General features: G+C 43.0%; 1 protein-coding gene across 1 annotated transcript; it reads right to left on the bottom strand.

Annotated features, from left to right (window-relative positions):
- Nucleotides 1-8394: 8394 nt before the first annotated feature.
- Nucleotides 8395-16193, bottom strand: LOC143118865 (polyunsaturated fatty acid lipoxygenase ALOX15B-like). Its single transcript, XM_076279993.1, has 13 exons — nucleotides 15980-16193; nucleotides 15418-15499; nucleotides 15201-15323; nucleotides 14906-15009; nucleotides 14644-14813; nucleotides 14099-14242; nucleotides 12069-12275; nucleotides 11712-11798; nucleotides 11311-11480; nucleotides 10994-11115; nucleotides 10551-10651; nucleotides 9327-9497; nucleotides 8395-8936 (listed from the first exon to the last, which is right to left on the bottom strand). Exons 1-13 carry the CDS (start codon nucleotides 16191-16193, stop codon nucleotides 8757-8759), a joined length of 1875 nt encoding a protein of 624 aa, XP_076136108.1. The 3' UTR covers nucleotides 8395-8756.
- Between the last annotated feature and the right edge of the window lie 7183 nt (nucleotides 16194-23376).

Genomic DNA, 23376 nt, shown 5'->3' with positions numbered 1-23376 from the left:
GCTGAGTGAAGCACAGGGTAGCCAGGTGCGGAGACTACTAGCAGCGTACACCGATATCTTCGCTGCAAGAGACGAGGACTGCACCCGAACGAGCCTGGTCCAACACGATATCGACACCGGAAATGCTCGGCCCATCCGACTTCAGCCTCATCGCTTACCGTTCGCCAAACGACAAGCAGCTGAAGAAAAGATCAAGGAAATGGCCGCGGCAGGAGTGATAGAGCCAAGCAGTAGTCCCTGGGCTGCGCCGGCTGTACTTGTCCGGAAGAAGGACGGCTCGTGGCGGTTCTGTGTTGACTACAGGCGCCTCAACCAGGTAACCCGGAAAGACTCCTACCCGCTCCCCCGCATTGACGATGCGCTGGACAGCATTGCCGGCTCCTGCTGGTTTAGCTCGCTGGACTTACGCAGTGGCTACTGGCAGATTGAGCTAGCCCCGGAAGCTCGCCCGAAGACGGCGTTCACCATCGGGCAAGGGCTGTGGCAGTTCCGGGTACTTCCGTTCGGCCTATGCAACGGGCCAGCGAACTTCGAGCGACTGATGGAGCGTGTCCTGGCGGGCATTCCACGAACATGCTGCGTGGTTTACCTGGACGACATCCTGTGTCATGCAACGGACTTCACCGGTGCCATAGGACATCTGGAAAAGGTGTTCGACGCAATACGAGGTGCTGGGCTCAAACTGCACCCGAAAAAGTGCCACCTGTTCCGGAGGCAAACCGGGTTCCTGGGCCATGTCGTGGGGGCCGCCGGAGGGGCCACCGACCCAGCTAAGGTGGAGACGGTGAGGCGTTGGCCTGTTCCACGCGACGGTGCTGAGCTGCGGAGCTTCCTGGGCCTGGCGTCATATTACCGGCGTTTCATTCGGGACTTTGCTACAGTCGCCAGCCCGCTGCATCGATTGACGCACAAAGGCCAGCTCTTCGAGTGGACACGAGAGTGCGACGCGGCATTCCGGCGGCTGCGGAGGGCGCTATGCGAGGCCCCAGTGCTCGCCTTCCCTGACCCTCGACTGCCGTTTATCCTGGACACCGACGCCAGCGACGTGGGCGTCGGCGCCGTCCTCTCACAAGCAGGCGAGCAGGGCGAGCAAGTGGTCGCATACTTCAGCCGCTCACTGGACCGAGCGGAGAAGAATTACTGCGTGACACGCAGAGAACTGTTGGCTGTGGTGGTGGCAGTGCGCCATTTCCGAACCTACCTCTACGGCAAACGGTTCCTGCTGAGAACGGACCACGCGTCACTCACCTGGCTGCTGAACTTCAAAGAACCGGAGGGCCAGCTGGCTCGCTGGCTGGAGGCGCTCCAGGACTACGACATGGAGATTCGACACCGGGCGGGTCGTCTTCACGGCAACGCGGACGCCCTGTCCAGGCGTCCGTGTGCAGCAGACCAGTGCCAACACTGCCACCGGAGGGAGGAGAGGAGTCTGGCCGCGGCTCAACCGGAGCCCGCTCGTCGGCTACAGGCTGCATCACCGCTGGCAGAGAGAGAGAGAGTCGCTGTTTTCAACGCCCACCAGCGTCGCGCCAACGAGAGGGTCAACGCTCGCCAACAGCATGCCAGCGAGAGACTCAACGCTCGCCAGCGCCGCGCCATCAAGAGAGCCACCGCTCGCCAGCTTCACGCCAGCGAGAGAGACAACGCACCGCAGCCCAACGCCACAACACAGCACTGCAGAGCGGCAGCTGAGGCCATGGACGCACAGTCGCCGGTGGACGTGATGTCGAGGGAGGAGATCCGGAAGGCGCAATCGGAGGACGCTACGCTTGGCCGAGTGTGGTCATGGATCGAAGCCGGTCAGCGACCGCCATGGACTGACGTATCAGCACTCGATCCAGAGACCAAAGCGATTTATTCACAGTGGCCGGGAATAGTAGCACGTCAAGGACTGTTGTATAGACACTGGCGAGCCCCCGATCGACAATCTGACATTTTCCAGTTGCTGGTTCCTGCTGGATTAAGAGCCCGTGTACTGGAACAGGTACATGGGGCTGTGGGGGCGGCTCATTTCGGCATCGCAAAAACTCTTCGTCGGCTGAGAAGCCACTTCTATTGGCCGGGATGCAGGCTGGACGTTGAACTGCATGTTCACTGCTGTGACGCCTGCACAGCGAAGAAAGGCCCCACGCGACGCTCGCACACTCCGCTGCAGCAATACGCAGTCGGGGCTCCCATGGAGCGGGTAGCCGTCGATATCATGGGCCCACTGCCAGTAACAGAGCGGGGAAATCGCTACGTGCTCGTAGCTATGGACTATTTCACTAAGTGGCCGGAGGCGTATGCAGTGCCAGATCAGAGCGCCCACACGACAGCAGACAGACTGGTCACTGAGATGTTCTGCCGGTTCGGGGCACCGGAAGAGCTCCACAGCGACCAAGGGCGGAATTTCGAGGCGGAGGTGTTTGCTGAGGTTTGCCAGCGCATGGGCATCCGGAAAACGAGAACGACACCTCTGCATCCACAAAGCGACGGGCTGGTCGAACGGTTTAACCGGACGCTAGCAGTGCAGCTGGCCATATTGGCCGACCGCCGACAAAAGGACTGGGACTTACACTTGCCCCTGGTGCTCTGGGCATATCGCACAGCGGTGCAAGAGTCAACGAAATGCACACCGGCAGCTCTGATGTTCGGGCGAGAGCTACGCACGCCGGTGGACTTGGTGTTCGGTTCGCCTCCGGAAGCGGAGATTGGAGGTAAGCCAGGGCTGGAATACTACAAGCAGCTACGCGAGAGACTGAAGGGAGTACACGAGTTGGCCCGGCAGGCTATGAGTGAAGCTGGAATACGTCAAAAGCGAGCTTACGATACGCGCTGTCGCGGCCAGGAGTTCCAGACCGGCGATAAAGTGTGGGTGTACTGCCCGGAGAGAAAGAAAGGCATTTCCCCGAAACTCACTAGCCAGTGGGTCCCCGTGCGATGTCTTAGAGAAGCTGTCTGATGTGGTCTATCGTGTGAGACTGATTAAGCGTCGGAGAGTTGTGGCTCTCCACCGTGATCGACTGGCCCCGTATCGACCCCTGGCCTCAGCTGAGGGTCGTGGAGACTTTGACACTGACTCTGTGGAACTTGGTGACAATGGAGCTGTGGCTCTAACACCGGTCACCGTGCAGCCTTCACCGGAAGTCACTGCCGCGACAGCGGGGCGCCCACAACGCCAGCGTCGCGTCCCAACCAGGCTCATGGACTGACGTAGGGTAAGACTTGAGTCATGGGGACATGGACTAAGTCTCGGGGGGCTGTGTAATGATCTGAGCCTAGCTGTTATGACTGTACTCCCATAATGCTTTGCGTGTGTGTGTGTGTAATGTTGATGTTGGTTCTGGTGTGAGTAATGGCGTTTACTTTGTCATATGTGTTAACTGGTATAGTCTTTCTTTATGTTGTACCTCATGTGTTTACCCCGTGTATTGTATGTGACTACCCTGTTTGTGTATCGTGCTTGTTTAATTGACCTCCCTTGTGTTGCTTGTTTAATGACGTTCGTGTGTTTTGGTGCATAACCAATAAAACCTTTCTGAGACAACTTTGCAAGATTGTTACAATATATTCTGCACGCATAGCCTACTTTAAAATGCAATTAGGTCGCGAAGACAGTCCGAAACATTGCAAGCTCTGTATGGAGTTGCTTGAGTAGGCTAGCCTACCTGGGTCATTTGGATCAGCCGGGCGGACCGGTTACGTTATGTTGTTATGAGTGCGAGTCAGTCGAAACCGGCTACATTGTCATGAGTGGATCTGTAGACGAGCAAGTAGCCTAGTTTCTACTCGTGTCAAGGTCATAATAATAATAGGCCTAATGAGAGTAGTAGTAGTAGTAATAATAATAATAACAATAATAATAATTTATTCACTGCAGGGCATTTCTACATTCCTGTTTCTATGTCTACATTGAAAGTCAATTGCAAAGGCTAGGTTAAGACAATAAATAAACAGTCTGGCTCAAACTGCTTTCTTTCCCGTGAGTGGGCGGAGGTTTTGATGCTATTATATTATATTATATTATATTATATTATATTATATTATATTAGGCTACCCATATATATATATATATATATATATATATAGCTGATTAATAGGCTAATAATATTAGTTGCCTAGTAATACCGATTAGAATAGATTCCTAGTAGCCTACTATTAGTATAGTAGTGGTAATAAACATTGTAGCAGAGTAGCATTAGACCTAGGCAAATTTTCTATTGTTAACAAAACAACAACAAATAATTAATTATTATAATATAGGCTACCCTCTCTGTCAATAAGATCAAAGTTTCTGAACATGAGCACCAAAAAGGTGAACAATGTGTGGATGCACTTTGACCAGGAGAGCAAAACTCTTAGGCTAAATGCAAGTACTGCAAAAACCTGGTTTCAAATCATGGAGGATCCACATCCAACATGAGAAGGCACTTAACGAAATGAAGCACCCCACTGCACTGCTTGAACGTAGGACTGAATTTCTTTGCGATTTAGCAATACTGACTCAAGTGACTCAAGTGACTCGTTCAACCCGGATCAGTTTAGTGAGTGACTCAGAATAACCCGGATCCTTAAAAGGAATCGAGTTTGACAGGCCTATTGTGATGTAGTAGAGGTTGTGAGAGGATGAATGTGGCATTTTGTTAAATTTATAGGCAACACAGTTAAATGTATAGGCAGTCCAGTTGACCAATAACATGGCTGTTTGAATTTGAAATGGAGTGGGCGGATCTGTGCAGCTTTCGAGCAAAACGTGGTGTGAGCAAACATTAACTTATTTCATACAGTCTATGCTTGTAACTTTATTTGCAAGACAGATGGACTGTCCGTTTGCATACGTTTACGGTCCGTATAAGGTTACAGGTTTGTCCAAATTAAAGATAACGTTACCATAAATTCTAGTCATGCCAGAGACGTTGGTCCTACAGAGCCAGAAGGACTCGTCATATGAGATAACAAGGACTGAAGCCAGTTGGATCTAAAGTGCCAAGTTATTCGTTATCAGGTGAGTCCCAAAGCATATTGTTAAATGATTCTGATGTAGCTTACTCTTTATGACCTTCGGTAGTCTTTGGAGAAGTTAAATTGATGGCTTAGCAATCTTTCAAGAGTTTGTTTTATACAAGCTAGCAATGCCAGATCACGTTAGCTAATTTAGCTAACGTTAACGTCGACCAGATCCCTATCAAGAAGAAAACTACATTAGCCTGCTTTGTGTTTGTGGGATTATTGACAAGCGTTGGCTAGCACTAACGTTAGACAAACTATGATGGAAGAAAGTGTGTTCTTTATTAAGCAACGTTTGCCTAAAGTTCACCAATGTTCTTTAATATTATGTGTGGTGTAGGCTAAGTTAACTCACAGAAAGGAGGATACTGCTAGGCTAGTCACACTTCACACTTCACATTCATTAGGCATGCTAATGACATTGTAGCTGTTTTTTTCTTTAATCGTGGAGACATCTTTTAAAATGAGTCTACAGGACAAATTACATGCATTTTATGAAGTAGAACGTTTTTTTCCACCATTGATATTAGAGGGGGAATTAAACCTGGTGTTCTACTAAGTTAGTGCTATGAAGCTTAGGCTACATGATTGATATTATGCCTTGGTTTATGCGATAGATTTAGTTTTTTTTAATTATTTGTGTTTGACAGAGCATTCAAGTTCATTTCATGGTAGTGTTTGTAATTTACCTAGTTTTAATCTGTAGCCTAACTATGTTTTTACAGGTGTTCCTGGACAGTTTTGAAACCGAGATGTCTGAACGCCTCAAATAATCAGCAGTAAAGGTAAATATTCTTCATCCAGGACCTTATCCCATTACTCTTAAAGCATAACTCAAGCCAAAATGCAACCTAGGGTCTTTTTGTGAATGTACCTGAGTCAAACTTTCGTTTGAAAGCATAATTAAGTCAGAAGATGATTGATACATGATGATTTTGATTCATGCATCAAAATAGTAGGCTAGTGTCCCTACGACTCCCATTTAAAATGCCATTTGACCCGAAAACGATAATACGGTTGTATTGGAAACGAAGGAATCTAAGGTAATCAAATGCAGAAAACAGGGTGGTTGCACTCATATCGGTGCCAAGGTGCACAACGCTTTAAGGAAAGACTACCTGGCCAGGTCTACCCATACCAGGATGGCAAACAGATGGTGTCAATACCTATTTGACCCATAAAAAGTAAATGTCAAATAGGTACAGATAATCTGTATTAATCTCATCATTGTCAATAGATTTCTGTGTAAAATATTGTTTATCTTGTAAAATGTTTTCCATCTTCTTTCTGTTCACAGACAACAGAGACAAATTCTCTAATACCAAGGTCAATGCATTTGACTGCTGTCCAGCCCCGGGTTGCCACCGAAAACTTTATGCATCTTGGACTGGAAGATGGTGTGCTAGTAAGGAAGCTAGCTACCACAGCTTTTGCCACCACATCTCAGTATTGGGAGGGAAGTTCACTCACTGCACAACTCTACCAGCTGTACCTTTCCTCCTCAGCCATAATCCGTAACCACCATGGTTTTCTTTCTGGGCCAGAAGACTTTGCAAACAAATAAGCAATAAATGATCATGCATTACACATTTAGCAATGTTAGACTGTTAGAATGTTAGAAGTTGTTGGCTGTAGGCTGGGTGTCCAGTAAACAATTTCAAGCTTAGAGGGCAAATTCTCTCACCTAGGAGGGTAAACAACTTTTGTTTTTCATGAAATCTGCATTTTGAATTGATGGTCTACCAATGAGGCTGTAGAGTATCGCGACACAATAGTGGCAAAAAGCACTTGCGCGATGAAACATGCATTCGGGTGTATTATATTATATATTATTTCACACACGTAGATATTAAATGTGTGCGCGCAAATTCTCTCTGCGCGTGCGCACTCAGAGGAAACTGCTCCCCAAGCATGGAAAAAAATGCTGCGAGCGAGGAGGAATCTGACCAGCGCTCCAAACAGCCACTCAAAAAATCTATGCATGTGAAATAATATAATACGGCCAAATGCATGTTTTATCGCGTTACCACATCCAACTTGAAAAGATATGCTCAAGAGATCCATAACTTTCAGAAAAATGTTTTACTTTTGTTATGGATGAATGTTATGTTTTGTTTTCATTCATGTCAATAAAATGTTTTTCTCATAATCAAAGTGTAATTTGTCATGTAACAGAATAGGTAGGAGAGTACTAATAGTACAATTTTAAAGCACACTAATATTATACTTAAATTGCATGCCTTTATAATGCTTAAAGTATCTTAAGACTATGCTTTTATTAACATAACTGCAAACTTTCAAGGCACTTATTGTAGTCAGGAAGTACATTTGAAGTTAATTTAAAATATTACAGAAGCATGCCAAATGAATAGAAATGAGGATAAGAGTGTATTCAAAATACACTACTACACTATTATTAGTTATATTGTAATGCCTTTTAAGTACATTTCCAATACACTTGGGATGTTACAAAATTGTACTGCGACTGTGTTTCGAATGCTCATAAAATATATTTTTGTATAATGTACTTAAGAACACTTAAAGTTTGATAAAAGTTGTTCCATTTTAGCACACTAATTACACTCAAAGTATAGTCAAGTTGGTATTAAGTTGCACTTAATACATAATTCAATACACTTAATTACACTTGGATTTGACGAAAAAAGTACAAACGGTACTTAGTACACTTTCAAAAAGTATGCTTTTAATAGTTTTTTTTTTTACCTGGGCTGTAGCCCCCCCCGCTGGACTGGACCCCCCGAAAGGAGGGTAGGGCAGACACAGTTCTCTGTGAATATCTTAAAGAACTGTAGGGCCTAGGATGACCATTTTTTTCCGTATGTTTGCCTCCAGGGGTCATGTTAACCCATTTCATGTGCACACATGTGCACAAACAGATACACACACACACACACACATACATTCACAGTAATCATATGACACATACTCACACAGTAGACATATGTACGCTTGCATGCACAGGCACATACGCAGGCACACACACAAGCACGCACACACACACACACACACAGACACACACATAACATAAACATAACACAAATAATAAAGAATTTCTCAGAATTATGAACAGGCAAGATGGAGGTGGGGTTGTATAAAATTAATTTTACATGTGAAATCTATGAACTAATCATGTTTTGGTACTTGTTGTCTAGCAGATACCAGTGAGAATTGAGTGTGGATAATGCAATTTAGTGAGACAGTTAGAATCATATAGGCCTTTCAGCGTGATTTCTTTTTGTGGAAAAAATGTGCTGGACTGGGCGGCGGTCATATTTTGTACCGCTCTGCGGTACATCTAGTTTACAGTATACATCGGAATCTCAGTATAATCTCTCCACACATATTAGTAATCCTTCTCATGCATAATAAAGAATGTCCACTCTCAGGTTAGCACACACACACACGCCTTTACTTGACCAACTTCAACGGTGTACATTACACACACACCACTTGCATCACTTTACACAATCCTTACGCAGTGACTTGTATCAACACAAGCAGCACAAAGACAAATCATAGTCACTCTAGGACATCTTCCCAAAATTCTTCACAATATTCATGTGTAACCACATTATATGATAAGGCATATTATGCATACAAGCTTTTCATTTTGAAAGGCATTGAACGGCTTTATCCATGACCTCACTTTCAGTTATATTTACTTTGGTCTTCAGTTATATGTACTTATGATTTGGTATTCACTTACTATGTATTGATAAGGCTATTACAGTTATAAAAAATACATCTTTTTAAATGGCAACACTATTTTCCACATTTCGGGGGCTCAGAGAGGTGTACGGAAACTCCTGCTTCTTGTTCCGCTCCTCAATAAGATCAGAGAGCTCTCTCAGATCCTTCTGAAAATCTGCAATGATCTTGCAAGGGACTTCTTCATCAAACAGATCTTCTGGGAAACTTCCCAATATGTGCTGAAATGTTTAGAGTGTGGTGTAAAACAAAAAAAAAGTTACTAATAAAAAAGTTGATAATGACATGTATGACATAAAAAGCAACAGACATAAAAATGTAGGCAATAGTTAATATTATATCAGTCCCAGCAGCAACACTATATGGCACTAAGGCAACAGTTTGCAAAATGTCTGACATGAATAAAGATTTTCTTGGAACATAATTAACATAGTTTGTTTTTGTTATCATGTAACAATAAGACAATGGAAAACACCGTCAAGCAGTATAATAAAATGGAACACACAAGAAAGATATTCAGAATTTTAAAAAGATGGATTTTTTTCACTTTTGTTAAATTGAATTTGCAGTTTCAGTGAAAACATGCAGTTTGATTATGAACAAAAACTCACCTGATCTGAAAATGTTTGGCTCAGCAGGCTCTGGCCAGCCATGGCATTCACTGTCGTACCTATATCAGGTAAAGTCTCCAGAATGGTGTCCATTGTGGTCTGGCCTTTCTCCTTGGGAGGGGGCTTTCTGAGGGCAGTGGGGTAGTTGGGCATCCAGCCGCCAAAGTCAAACTGCATGGGGCAATTGGACGCAAGAGCGTTTAGACACGAGTTAAAAAAAGAAAAATGGAATGTGGACGTTGTTAAATTACCTGTCCGCCAAAGTCCAAATGAGGCGTACATGTCACATTTGGGTCAGATATTTAAGGATATTTATACAAGGAAGTCCAGTGCACCACTATCCTAAGTTATAACATGGACAGTGTGTATGGCCTGTGTTTATGGTAGGGAGGTTTTCCTTTGCCCATTGGGGTCTCTGAGCTCATGTGTTATGGACTAAGGTGTTGATCATCTTTGCATAATGTTGATTCATAAAATAACATTGCTTGGTTTGGAGAGTGGTCAGGAAGCATAAAGGGAGGTTTTCCATTTCAGCAGTAAGCCCCTAGAGGCCGTAGGTTACACTGACTTTAGAAAAGCTTACTGTAGTAGCGTTGTTAGTCACGACACGCAAGCAGAGTGCCTAAAACCCCCCTTAGCTGTTCTAATTAATATATTATATTCTAATAAAGCTGTTCTAGAATTTCCCCTTGGGGATCAAAAAAGTATCTATCTATCTATCTATCTAATGAAAATGAAGGCACAGTTTTTATAGCCATACATGCGTGTTCACTTTTGGCTCCTTGGCTATCAATTTGGTAACGATAACGGGCTATTTGACGTCTTTAGAACACTAAACATGTCAAATGTTGAGTTACTCCAGTCTACATTATTTGACGTTAATCACTCCTAAAGTTAACTGATGGCTAAATAACCAAAAATTGTTTGCACCTCCAAATGGACGGTGACGTAGGTCTGTGACGCGAGTTTGTGTGAAAGAATAGAACAAAATTCGGTCATGGTGTATGTTGGTGCTGGATTTTACAACGGCATCAAACGCGATTCAGCCAATCATAATCAAGGACCGGAACAATCCGTTTTAGAATTTCCATTGTGGCCTCTGAGCTTATGTGTAGAGCATCTTCGCATAATGTTGATTCATTAAATGTCACAATCCTGCCCTGGATCGATCTCTTTTTAGAATCTGAACCAAATAGATACACAGACCCTTTTTTAAAAGTTTACCTGTCCATTGTTGACAGCAGCATGTTGAGCGGATGCAGTGAAGATCACCATGGTAACAAACTTGATGAGATCGCTCACTGTCTGAAAAGACTCAGGTACGCCTGTGGAGGAATAAGACATTGACATGTAAAAAAAAAATCTGCACAAAACACAAAACAACTCCATCAGCATAAAAGTGCATTCACATCTGTGAAACATCAGATGACGACAAAATGAACTGAAAACCATGCAGTCATGACAGCACAAGGAATTGGCGGCCATTGATCCGTGTGTGTTCTGACATTCTAAATTCCTCATGAAATACCATAAAAATTCCCCAGTTTTTCCCATGAAAGTGTTGGGTGACATTTACTAAAATATATTTGAAAATATATTTTAGAGTTTGGTCTTTTTTATTGGTAATTATTTTTTTTATTCCTAAAAGACAGTATTACTGCACACACCTGTGCTGCTCCTTTCCAGGAATCCATTGGTGAAGATCTCTCTGATCCAGCTCTGCAGTTCTGTGTCCTTCTGCACATGCTCATCAGATGTGTAGTAATGTTGCAAGACTCCTGTTACATACCTGCAAATGACCACATGATTCAGTGTCTTATATAGTTGTCTGTATACATGAAGTCATTGTGAAAGTGAACAGTGAAATCATATTTAAATAGTTTGACTCTTTTTTAAACACGCACACACACACACACACAAATAAAGAGGGGGGGGGGGGGGGGTACAATTGGCAACCCTACTCTGACTCAAACGGTAAGCATACTTGTTGATGATGTTCCACAGTTGTGTGCCATCATCTCTGTAGTAGTAGTTGGGGACGTCCTCCAGGCCTCTCTCAGAGATGTTCTCAGGCAGACAGAGGGAGCTGTAGGTCAGGGAGGAGGTTCCACGCTTCAGCAACTCAGGCAATGACTCTCCACCAATGCCGGCATACTAGGATTATACAAAATGAATTTATAAGGATAAAGTATAAAATACCACAGTTTATCTGAAATCATAATCAAATTAAAATGGTCCTTGTATACAAATATACTTGTATAGTATATCTCTATAATATTGCTGCTGTCGGATGGAAACCTAGTAACTCCTTACTCATTACCTGACAGTAGGGATCATATCAACATCCATTTTTTACGGTTTCATTATGTAAAGCTGTATGAGTACCAAGGTAATGGATCCATCGTCGGAAATCAAGCCACTTCTTGCCAGGATGTTGATGTGGAGTGTGTAGCGGGTGTGGGGAATGAGGAGCTACAAGGAAAACAGTAAAGAGAAAATTCAGCATGTGGTATACGGACAGTTCCTAAAGACAAATTAAAATAATAATATACTTGGAACTAATTAGATAGATAGATTCAGACAGTATAGACAGCATCTCCAAATTCAAATGATCAGCCCATGTGATGCTCTATTTTTCTAATCATTCTTGGATATTTTTTGTTCTTCCTGGAACACTGAATTGTTTGGTAATAGGCCTCACACCAGCTAATGCATGTGAGATTACACCCGCAGATTCAATACCTTGAAAAGAGGGTGCGGGGATGGGAGGTTCCGCAACGTTGCCATGGCAAACACCTCAGACAGCATGTGAGTTCTCAGCAGGTGAGAGTCGAGCGCTTGCATGCTGAACTCTGCGGCCCGCACAAAGATCTTAGCCAGCAGCCAGTCATGCTTGGGGTCGGTGGGCAGGAAGATGGGGTTTTGATGGGGTCCAGCGTTTTGCCCTAACTGTGGAGAAATGACAAATCCATGAAACTAGAACAGGTTGACATTTATACACAGTGCAAAAAACTGTTTTAAACTCTAAACTAACAGGGGTATTTCACAAAACCTAGAAAAGGGATTAAGCTGGGATTTTTGACTATCCTGGATGAATTTAGCATTGACTTGGTTTCACAAAAGACAAGAGGTGGCACATAAGTTACCATGGGGATTTATTCTCTGCACCTAGCCTGCTCCCGACTAGGCTAACAGCCAAGCTGTTCAGCAAGTTAATTCTAATGGTAATTATGACCGCCGCGCAGCGAAGCGGCGGTCATATAGGTTTAGTCAGATTTTTTTTTTTTTCTTTTTTTTTTTTTCGCATGCCCAAATTTTCGTCAATGAGTCCCGGGACACTGAAAGACCGGGGTACACGAAACTTGGTGGGCATGTAACCCCACATGGATAGCATGGAACCATCGTTTTTCGTTTTGATCTGTAGCCCCCCCGCTGGACTGGACCCCCCGAAAGGAGGGTAGGGCAGACACAGTTTTCTGGGAATATCTCGAAAACCGTAGGGTTTAGGAGGACCATTTTTTTTTTGTATGTTGATCTCAAGGGGTCATGTTAACCCATTTCATGTGCACACATGTGCACAAACAGATACACACACACACACACACATACATTCACAGTAATCATACGTATGACACATACTCACACAGTAGACATATGTACGCTTGCATGCACAGGCACATACGCAGGAACACACACAAGCACACACACACACACACACACACACACACACACACACACACACACACACACACACACACATAACATAAACATGTACATGCACACATGCACACAATTCAAGAATTTCTCAGAATTATGAACAGGCAAGATGGAGGTGGGGTTGTATAAAATGAATTTTACATGTGAAATCTATGAACTAATCATGTTTTGGTACTTGAGTGAGAATTGAGTGTGGATAATGCAATTTAGTGAGACAGTTAGAATCATATAGGCCTTTCAGCGTGATTTATTTTTGTGGAAAAAATGTGCTGGACTGGGCGGCGGTCATATTTTGTACCGCTCTGCGGTACATCTAGTTACTTTAATTGTGATAGCCTTATAATTATTAACATACTCATTGTTTGCTTCTTTTGTTGATATATAGCCTACTGTAGTAGATGATTGCAAATGCAGGGCAATTTTTTCAACAAACTCGGTTATTAAGACAATATGAATTAATATGATAATATTATGCCTTAATATGACAATATGAAGCCATGTTTCCCCATTCAAAAAAGGAGAACTTTACTTGTTAGTCTATATCAAAAGCGGTTGTTCACTTTGTCTGAATGACGCTTGAATTAGCATCTGAATTATTTGGCACCTGGCTTAACATAGTCGCTCCTACTCATCCTGGATTGGTGTTAATGAAATTAGTTGAGCTATAGGATGACTAGACAACGTATATGTCAAGCCTTGCTTTATCACTTATCTTGGATTTCTGCCTTTGTGAAATACCCCTCAGGTCATGAAGCCAGATGTGTATGATAATCACTGTGGCATGTTTAGTTATTTAGGCTCCTGAAGTGTGAGACAGGCCCCCTAGCATAAGTGTGTCCCAGAGGAAAAGATAAATTGAAAAATAAGATGTTTTGTTGGTCTTGCCTAAATATAACTGAGCTCAGTTTCTCCTAAACAATTTAAATCAGTGTCCACTTCTATTTCTAGTGCATGTATGCATTCCTCCATTTTGGTCACTAGAAAAACATCACAACATTTTGAAATGATACATTTTCTTTTTATTTTGCTACATTTCAAAAGTGTAATGTGTTTACCTGTATGGCTATGGGCAGCATCAGACCCTGAGGGTTGCAGTAGAGCAGGACCAGGGGAGCGGTGAGGTACTGCTGCCTGCCAGCAACTACATTTCCCACAAGCCCATCCAAGATCTTGTAGTCACACAGGAAGATGTTCCCTTTCTGAGTGGTTTAGGTGAAGTGGAGGGCAAACAATACATAGACAGAAAAGAGTTTAGCATCAGACATAACATGAACTAACTTCACACAGATGAAAAAAAAACATATTTGTGTTGATCTTCAATTCATGATTGAAGCTACACTTCAATCAGTCCAGTCCAAAGTATAATGGGGTCTTTATTGGGCCATGCTACCTTTCCACCAACTTTAATGAATATTGGACCAATGTTCTTTTTATTCATGGCCTGTACATTTTAAAGAAAGAGAAATGTTTCCTATCAATGGGCTTTTCAGCAAATTAAATGTAATTAGATAGTATTCTCAGTTAATTTGCACAAGGCTATACTGTGCTCAAATCTACTGATTCTTTCCTAAGCAAGACTGTTGACCAATGCGTTGCCTACCGCTATCTCCGCCTCCAAGGTGGTTTCTCCTAGAAGGCCTTTGACCATCTCCTCTGTGACGAGGAAATTCTCGGGTAGCTTTGAGCAGCGCTGGATCAGCATGGGGTTTAGGCCATTCAGGAACTGGTAGCCAAAGAACTCGTCCTCGTCCCAGTGGTCCTCAACGTATTCTGCAATGCATTCCATGTCAGAACATTTGAAACAGGTAGGCCTACAGCCAGTGCTATGTTCTCATTATGCAATTCTGAATAACGACGAGTACCAATGGTTTTGTTTGTGATGTCACAAAGGACCATATGCAGCTGGTCGATGCTTTCCCAGGATTCTCTGTTGTCAGCTAATCCATTGAGCTTCAGATAAATTAACCTATACATACACACACACACACACACAAACAATAATGATCCATAATTACAATTGACAATTGTGAGCGTCTTTGTAGTTATAAAATATATATTATTACTAATGTTGAAGGAGGCAGCACACCCATCCACAATGAGAATGTAAGAAAAATATAAAAATATAGAAAAGGTAAAAAAAAACACTTAGACACTTACTGCTTTCCTGCCGTATAAGATAACTCTGTTTCCTTCGAGAAAGAGAATTGGAGTTCCTCTGGCAGAAGAAGGGCAGATTCATAATTGCTAATCCGGGGCAGGCTTTCAGCATACACACTCCACCTGTAAAAAGAATATACAGGAGAAATGCAAAGGGTATTTTAACTTAGACACTTTGCTGTCACACACAGTTAGTTTTGGTGTGTTGCCCACATACCTAATTAACTTCTGTCGTCCTTCTAGCTGACTCTCCCTTGTCTTTTGGGCAACTGGGTTGGTGTCCTGGAACACAAGCGAAGCTGAAATAGAAATGTAATCTCAGTATACAGGTCAATATTAACTGACTGACTGCTTTGTCCAAATTTTGACTGAATGAAGGTGTTACATGTGTGTGAATGACATAGACTAGAGCCAGAAAGAGTAAGGACTCACTATTGTGCTTTTCCCCCCTTCTTTTTGTTTTTATACAGAAGTCTGTTTTCTTCCAAACAATACACCAACGTGTGTAACACACAAAATGTGTGTCTGTGTGTGTGTGTGTGTGTGTGTGTGTGTGTGTACCCCTGAATCTGTAAACTCATGATAGATAGATAGAACTGCTTTAATCTACTGGATTATTCAGAAGATTTGATTCCTAATGTAACTTGACTAGTAAAGTGGAATCAAATAAAGTATATAAAATGTGTTTACACAGAACATTTCCAAGATTTCACCACTGAACTTTCAGGTGCACCAGTAATATGTGAATTGAGGCCATGCCCTGAAACAGGAGTGCCTACCTTTGGCAGGTCTTAACACAACAGTCTCACCGCTGCCAAGCCAGCGGTAACAAGGAAACAAAATGGCATCCCCCTCAGGGGTCTTCACAGTGATCTTATCACAAAACCATTGGTTGTCAAGGCCCAAAAATGCCTGGGTGCGGAGCTTTAAATAGATGAGTTCGCCTAGGGACGCTTCACACTCCAATGTAAATGTCCGCTCCTGTATAAACATATGGAGATGGAGTTTTGAAGTAAATATATTAAGTTTGATTTATGAGTTTGCTTGCAAAAACACATACACAGATACAGATAAACAATAAACCATGGATTTTTTGATTAGGCAGAATTAATCTAATCAAAACTAGATCAAAATCAAAATATGACCGCCGCCCAGTCCAGCACATTTTTTCCACAAAAATAAATCACGCTGAAAGGCCTATATGGTTCTAACTGTCTCACTAAATTGCATTATCCACACTCAATTCTCACTGATATCTGCTAGACAACAAGCACCAAAACATGATTAGTTCATAGATTTCACATGTAAAATTCATTTTATACAACCCCCCCTCCATCTTGCCTGTTCATAATTCTGAGAAATTCTTGAATTGTGTGCATGTGTGCATGTACATGTTTATGTTATGTGTGTGTGTGTGTGTGTGTGTGTGTGTGTGTGCTTGTGTGTGTGCCTGCGTATGTGCCTGTGCATGCAAGCGTACCTATGTCTACTGTGTGAGTATGTGTCATACGTATGATTACTGTGAATGTATGTGTGTGTGTGTGGATCTGTTTGTGCACATGTGTGCACATGAAATGGGTTAACATGACCCCTGGAGGCAAACATACGGAAAAAAATGGTCATCCTAGTCCCTACAGTTCTCAAGATATTCACAGAGAACTGTGTCTGCCCTACCCTCCTTTCGGGGGGTCCAGTCCAGCGGGGGGGCTACAGATCAAAACGAAAAATGACGGTTCCATGCTATTCATGTGGGGTTGCATGCCCACCAAGTTTTGTGTACCCCGGTCTTTCAGTGTCCCGGGAATCCTTGTTGGTGTACGTCACTAAATGTACACATACATTATTTTATTGTAAGGCCCCCCATGAACGAAAGTACACAAAACTTGGCATGCATTCGGAGGGTGTCATAATGATCCTACACCTTACAATTTTGTGCAGTTTTGACCTTGTCAGCCAGAGATATTGTGATGAAAATGTTTTACTTTTTAATTTTTAACTAGGTGGCGCTATACATGAAATAAGTGGTAATGGGATGGGTTGACATGCCCCCTTAAGACCAACATACATAAAAAAGGTGGACCTCCTAGGCCCTACGGTTCTCGAGATATTCACAGAAAACTGTCTCCGGCCACCTACAGGCCAGTTGGTGTATAGTAACATTTGGCCCCCCATGAACGGAATTCCACGAAACTTGTCATAATGATCCTACACTTCCAATTTCGTGCAGTTTTGACTATGTTAGGTCACAGATACCTGCGATTACAACACCTCATTTTTACTTTTTTGTGTTTAACTAGGTGGCACTATACATGAAATGAGTGGTTATGGAATGGGTTGACATGGCCCCTTGAGATCAACATACAAAAAAAATGGTCCTCCTAAACCCTACGGTTCTCGAGATATTCACAGAAAACTATGTCTTCCCTACCCTCCTCTGGGGGGTCCAGTCCAGCGGGGTGGGGGCTACAGATCAAAACGAAAAACGATGGTTCCATGCTATCCATGTGGGGTTACATGCCCACCAAGTTTCGTGTACCCCGGTCTTTCAGTGTCCCGGGAATCATTGACGGAAATTTGGGAATGCGAAAAAAAAATTAAAAAATTCTGACTAAACCTATATGACCGTCGCTTCGCTGCACGGCGGTCATAATAACTTCACATTGGTTGATATTGCTTGAAATTCACAATTTAAAAAAAAATATTTCAGAAAATGTATTTATTTCATTCTCTCAAAATGAACAAACAAAATCTGTACCCAGTTAGTTGTTGCGGCTAACAGCTAGCATCCAGATAGCTACAGTGTGACACTATATGGGGACATCTTTAAAATCATGCCTCTGGATTTTCTGTTTTTCTGTTGCTTTAAATGCACTTACCGATCCATTGCAAAAGTCATGAGAGAAAAAGCGCTTGTGTAGATTCTCCTCCTGGCTCTCAGCATCAGCACCACGCAGCTGGATGTAAATGTAGCTTGTGGTGCCAGAAAAGAGGCGGGTTCCTGTGTGTGTCGTCACTGTGTAGCTCGCCATGGCTATTCTGCAAAGGAGTGGACACAGATTAGCCTACTTAGAGAAAATACAGATGTGATGGAAACACCAAACAGAACCCCACATTAAAGTCCAAAGAGAATTAGAGAGAGAGATAGAGAGAGAGAGATTGAGTATTTGTGTTTGTGTGTGTGTGTTGGTGTGAGTCTCTATTCTCATTCTTTCACAATGTTGCTGTTGTAAAATGCATGATGATCTTTGTTGCTAAATTGAGCAGTAAAGAAAGAGTAATCTGTGGTTGCCAAAACAAATATTTTCTCACATTCACAAAATACATTTGCAATGGGATGGGAGGATTTCCCACCATGGATATCCTGACGGTATTGTGCTGTGCACAATGGGAGGAATTCTCCCATGTGCGTAAGCTATGTAAGTAAAAAAAAAAAAACGTGTAACTAAGCGCTTTTCAAACTGCAGGAATTCTCCCATCATTTTTTGCGCGATAGAGGGAGTTACACGTTTTGGGAGGTGCAAACCCAATCTAGGTGATTCTTATGTAGGCTATACAACTCTTGCGCGCATTCTGCCACTGGCTTAAGCACTGGACTAAGCACCTTTTCAGCTACGCGCTCCAGAGGGCTGTATTAAGGTTGGTCGAGCGCCACTACAAGGTGAAAGTGAAACTAGTGCTTGAAGTGGGAAAAATGGTGCCGGTACTCATCATTCACTTGCATCATACCACGGTGTATCGATATCAGCATTTTTTTCTGATGTCGAAGAACACTGGTATCGAGACATCAAATAGGCTATTATATTCTTAATTTTACAGTGAATAAAATATACTAATAGATATTGGTAAGGAATCACAGTGTGCTATTGCAGACCTGCAAATTGAGAAGTGCTGAAAAAGGTTACCTATTTGCAAAACAAACCTCTGTAGAGGGGTCTGGGGGCATCTCCCCCAGAAGAAAATTTTGTGATTTTAACATGTAAATAAAGCATTCTGGTGTACTCCTGTACGAGATGAAGTACGCAAGGGAAAGTGCAGGTAGAAGTGCCGGGGTACTGCGTGCCGGTGAGTAGCCTACCGGCCGACTTCGAGGCGAGCACTGGGTGAAACAGCATATTGCTTGATGTCGGCAGTAGGCCTAGTTCTAAATACATTTAGGTTACACAAATTACAGTATCAAATTTGGTGCTTAATATGCTGATACGGCTTCATGTTTTTTCCCCATTACAGTGTCACACGGTGGCATATTTCCCAATATGAGGCTATATTGTGAAATAGTGAAAACTCTTTAAGCAACACATAACTACAACGTTTACACTCATACCGGCATTCACACACAGAATTATGGGCATTGGGGGAAATACGTGCATAAATCGCGCGTAACCCGTATCAGCATATTAACCACCAAATTTGATACTGTAATGTTAATTTGTAACTTTTGCTTTGAGGTTTACGGTATTTGTTTATAAAGAGTCAAGACGTGCTTGAGGTGTGTAGATTCATAATTTAAAAACTCACTGTTGAGAAAGAAAGATTCAAAGGCAGTTTCTCAATATCAATTTATCTATGGTAACGAAGCTGTAGATTGACACCTGCAGTTTCTAATATAGTAGAGGGACTGGCATAACAATGCCTCCGTTACAAATGAATCAAGAGACTGATATGATAAAAGGTGAATGATAAATGCTGCTCGACAATAGTGCAGACGTCTCTGCAAATGTATGGATGACTTCGGACAAGAAATGGACAGATTCGAAGTAGGCTATGGGATTATGACTTCACGTCAATTTAAAACTGAATATGCACAGTCGGTAAGCTCCCATATCCAAAGTGGATGTGATTAATACATCTCATTTTAGAGTGTAGGCTACTCACGTTACTATCTTCATGTTAGTGTGCATTTTGATAAGCAATTACATGTCTTGACTTTGTTTCAGTACAGGCAGGCAGGTGGACAGACAGAGACAGAGGAAGACTCACCTACCTTTAAAAAATAATGTGTGCTGTTGTGGAGTACACACAGACCAAGAGGAAGAGATGCCGTCTGAGAAGAGCTCTGCACAATCACATGTAGCTTTCCTTCTTAAATACTCAGATGCCACACATACCTACCTGCCTAACTACCTCTCAACGATTGCGTAATATACAACTTCATGACAGTTCTTCAACCGGTTGAACAGGATTGAGCCTTTGTACCATCTTGCCAAGCCAGACCCCCCTCATTATGTTAATATACTTAGGGGCCGTTTACACGAAACCGCCGGGTGGATTTTATCTTACCGCTTTCACACCTTTAACGACTCCGGCAAGAAAAAACCTTGCGTGTACACACAGAGGTGTAACCGGCTAAGTGTGCTGTAGTGCATATGCCAGACCAGTCGATGGCGCCGCTGTGCAGAAGCTTCACGATAGTTTCGCTGAATCGCGTAGAAGAAAACATTGTTGAAACAGTTTGTTAAGCCAGAGAATGTCTAATAAGTGCTCTGGTTAAGCAGTTGCATGAAATAAGGAGACTAATTAAGTTAAACTAATAAAGTTAATTTTCAAGGTATGTGACTGCTATGTGAAATTTCAAATGCTTAGCCTACGCATTGCATTAGGTCTGAGCACCACTGGAGAAAACACTAACATGCAGTAAGCTAATGTTTAACAAGGTTAAGCTAACGTGTGCTTCTAACTTAGCCACTTAAGGCTGATAGGCATATAAATCATGACAGGGGAAAGAAAAACATTTTAATATGATAAATAAATGGTTCGGTTTGTTTTGACAAGCAACATGTCAGGTCGAGTGCCCTGGCTGGGTTAGGGGTGGGGCTGGCTATGTCGTCATAGGATTGCCGGCTTCACACGTCTACACGGCACGGTAGTGATGGGACAACCGACTCTTACAAGCAAGTCGGTTCAACCGGACGGTCGTTGGTTGGCCTACCGAGTTAATAGATTCGGTCACCGGTTCCCGCGACGGGGGGGGGTATATCGCGCGTTACTTCCCCCGCCATATCGCTCCAAGACATGTAGCCTCAAGCTGCAAATGTCATGCTCTCCATGTCTCTGAAATTAGCTGACATACACACTCATATTGACCTACACTAGACTCAAGCACTGCCCATGGTTAGCCTACATTCGGTCTTGTTCAGTAGTCAGCTGTGCGCGCGGTCTCCTCGTGAGCCTACCAATAGCCTATTCACTTCTAACATTTAACTTAACTACCAAGATAACATAGCCTATGTCATATAATATTTCCCCCCTTTGTAATTTAGGATATGAATTTCAATGAACAATTCCAAGATGCACGAAACATAAAGGCTTTCAACTTACCAAGAACCTAGACACCCGTTTGATTACTCATGCATTAGCACGGTTACGGTCTCTAACCTGTTGTACAGTCCTCGTAACAGCCTACCAACAAACATCTCATTTAACAACTACCAAGATAACATGACGTGTATTTGTATTGTATATCCATCGGTAATGTAGCCTATGAACCTCTATGTAGGCTACATAATCACCTAAGATGCACGAGAAATAAATAGGTTTCTGCGATCGGTTGATAACTCAAACTTGCGATAACACCCGCTTGATTAGACTCATACCCTCGGTTACGGTCTCCTTCAGTAGCCTGGCGCGCGGTCACTTCGTGGACCTACTATGAAGCCAGCAACATTCACCTCTCTAACATTTAACTTTCTAACTACAAAGATAACATGGTGTATTTGTAGGCTATGTGATGAACTTCCCCATTGATATATGAATGGCCATGAACACAAGCATCTACGATGCACTAAAACAAGACATTAATAACTTGCCGCGAACCCAGACAACCGTTTTGATTACATAGACTCATAGCCTATACCTCGGTTACGGTCTCGTTTAGTAGGCGAAGTAGCCTGATGCGCGGTCTCTTCGTGACAAACGAAGCCAGCAACATTTAACTTTATAACTAGTACCCAGGTAGCCTATTTGAAGCGTATGTGATGTAGGCTACTTCCCCATCAATAATGTGTAAATTGAACACAATCATCTACGATACTAAGGCTTGGTTAATAACTAACTTGTCGAGAACCTAGACCGTTTGATAACATTAGACTCACCCTCGACTACGGTCTTGCTCAGCCTGGCACGGTCTTCGTGAGGCTAAGCAACATTCACTTCTCTAACATTTAACTTTATAACTTTAAGATAATATGACGTGTAGGCTAATATGAGATGTAGGCCTACTTCCCCATCGATAATGTGTGAATTGCCATGAATAAATAATCTAGGCTACGATGCACTAAGGCTGGTATGAATCAAACTTGCCGAGAACCAGATAAAGGGTACAGCGGTTGTTGCACGGTTACATTGTGACAGCCTGCAGCCTACAGTCATTCACTTCTAAGCATTTATTTAACATGACTAGGCTACTAAGATAACATTAGGCCTATGTGTATTTGTAGGTATGTGATCTAATACTTTCCCATCGATAAAATGTCCATGAACATAAGCATCTAGTTTGCACTAGAAAGGCTTATGTGATCGGTTGATTACAACTTGCCGAGAACTGTTTGACTCGTGTGGCAGCCACGGTTACGAGGCCCGGAGAACCTAGCGAACTGTTTGACTCGTTTGACAGCCACGGTTATGAGGCCCAGAGCCATACAGGCTCATCATAGTTTGACTGATTATACTACCACTCCAGTAGAGGCGCTAATACGCGATACGATGAAAGAGTAGCGACGAGAACACTCGAGCACAGCCAATCAAGCCAGTGTTGCTCTATATGTGAAAATGGATGTTAGGAACACTTAGTCGGTTTTTGACGTTTGGCACTCGATTCTCCCGGCTCAGTGACACGAACCGGGTTATTTAACCGACACTTCGGTCAGTTCGTCAACACTACGGCACGGTCTAGCTGGCGGTTTCAGAAGTTCCCACTTCGGAAGCTGGTTTCAAAACCTATCGGTTTCAGTCTCCTAAACTGCCGGCGTCGTGTACATGCAAGGCGTAACCGTAAACAAAACCTCACCGGTTTCACAAAAACCGGCGTCGTGTGCACTAAAAGGACTTTGGTTTCAGTCTCCTAAACTGCCGGCGTCCTGTACACGCAAGGCGTAACCGTAAACAAAACCTCACCGGTTTCACAAAAACCGGCGTCGTGTGCACGGCCCCTTATACAGAGCCAGGGCCAAGCAACAATACC

The sequence above is a fragment of the Alosa pseudoharengus genome, unplaced genomic scaffold (genome assembly GCF_046254945.1).
Source record: "Alosa pseudoharengus isolate Yale_2024_CS ecotype anadromous, Long Island Sound unplaced genomic scaffold, YU_APseudo_1.1 YU_APseudo_1.1_scf_1, whole genome shotgun sequence".
NCBI lineage: Eukaryota > Metazoa > Chordata > Actinopteri > Clupeiformes > Clupeidae > Alosa > Alosa pseudoharengus.
Note: the sequence above shows the minus strand (reverse complement) of the source record. Positions and strands in the feature narration are given on the sequence as shown.

Coding starts and splice junctions, on each gene's coding strand:
- LOC143118865 (XM_076279993.1), bottom strand. CDS start 16,193: ATGTTTATACAGGAGCGGACATTTACATTGGAGTGTGAAGCGTCCCTA. Junction 11,799..12,068: donor CCCCGCACCCTCTTTTCAAG/GTATTGAATCTG, acceptor TTTTCCTTGTAG/CTCCTCATTCCCCACACCCG. Junction 10,652..10,993: donor CCTGGAAAGGAGCAGCACAG/GTGTGTGCAGTA, acceptor ATTCCTCCACAG/GCGTACCTGAGTCTTTTCAG.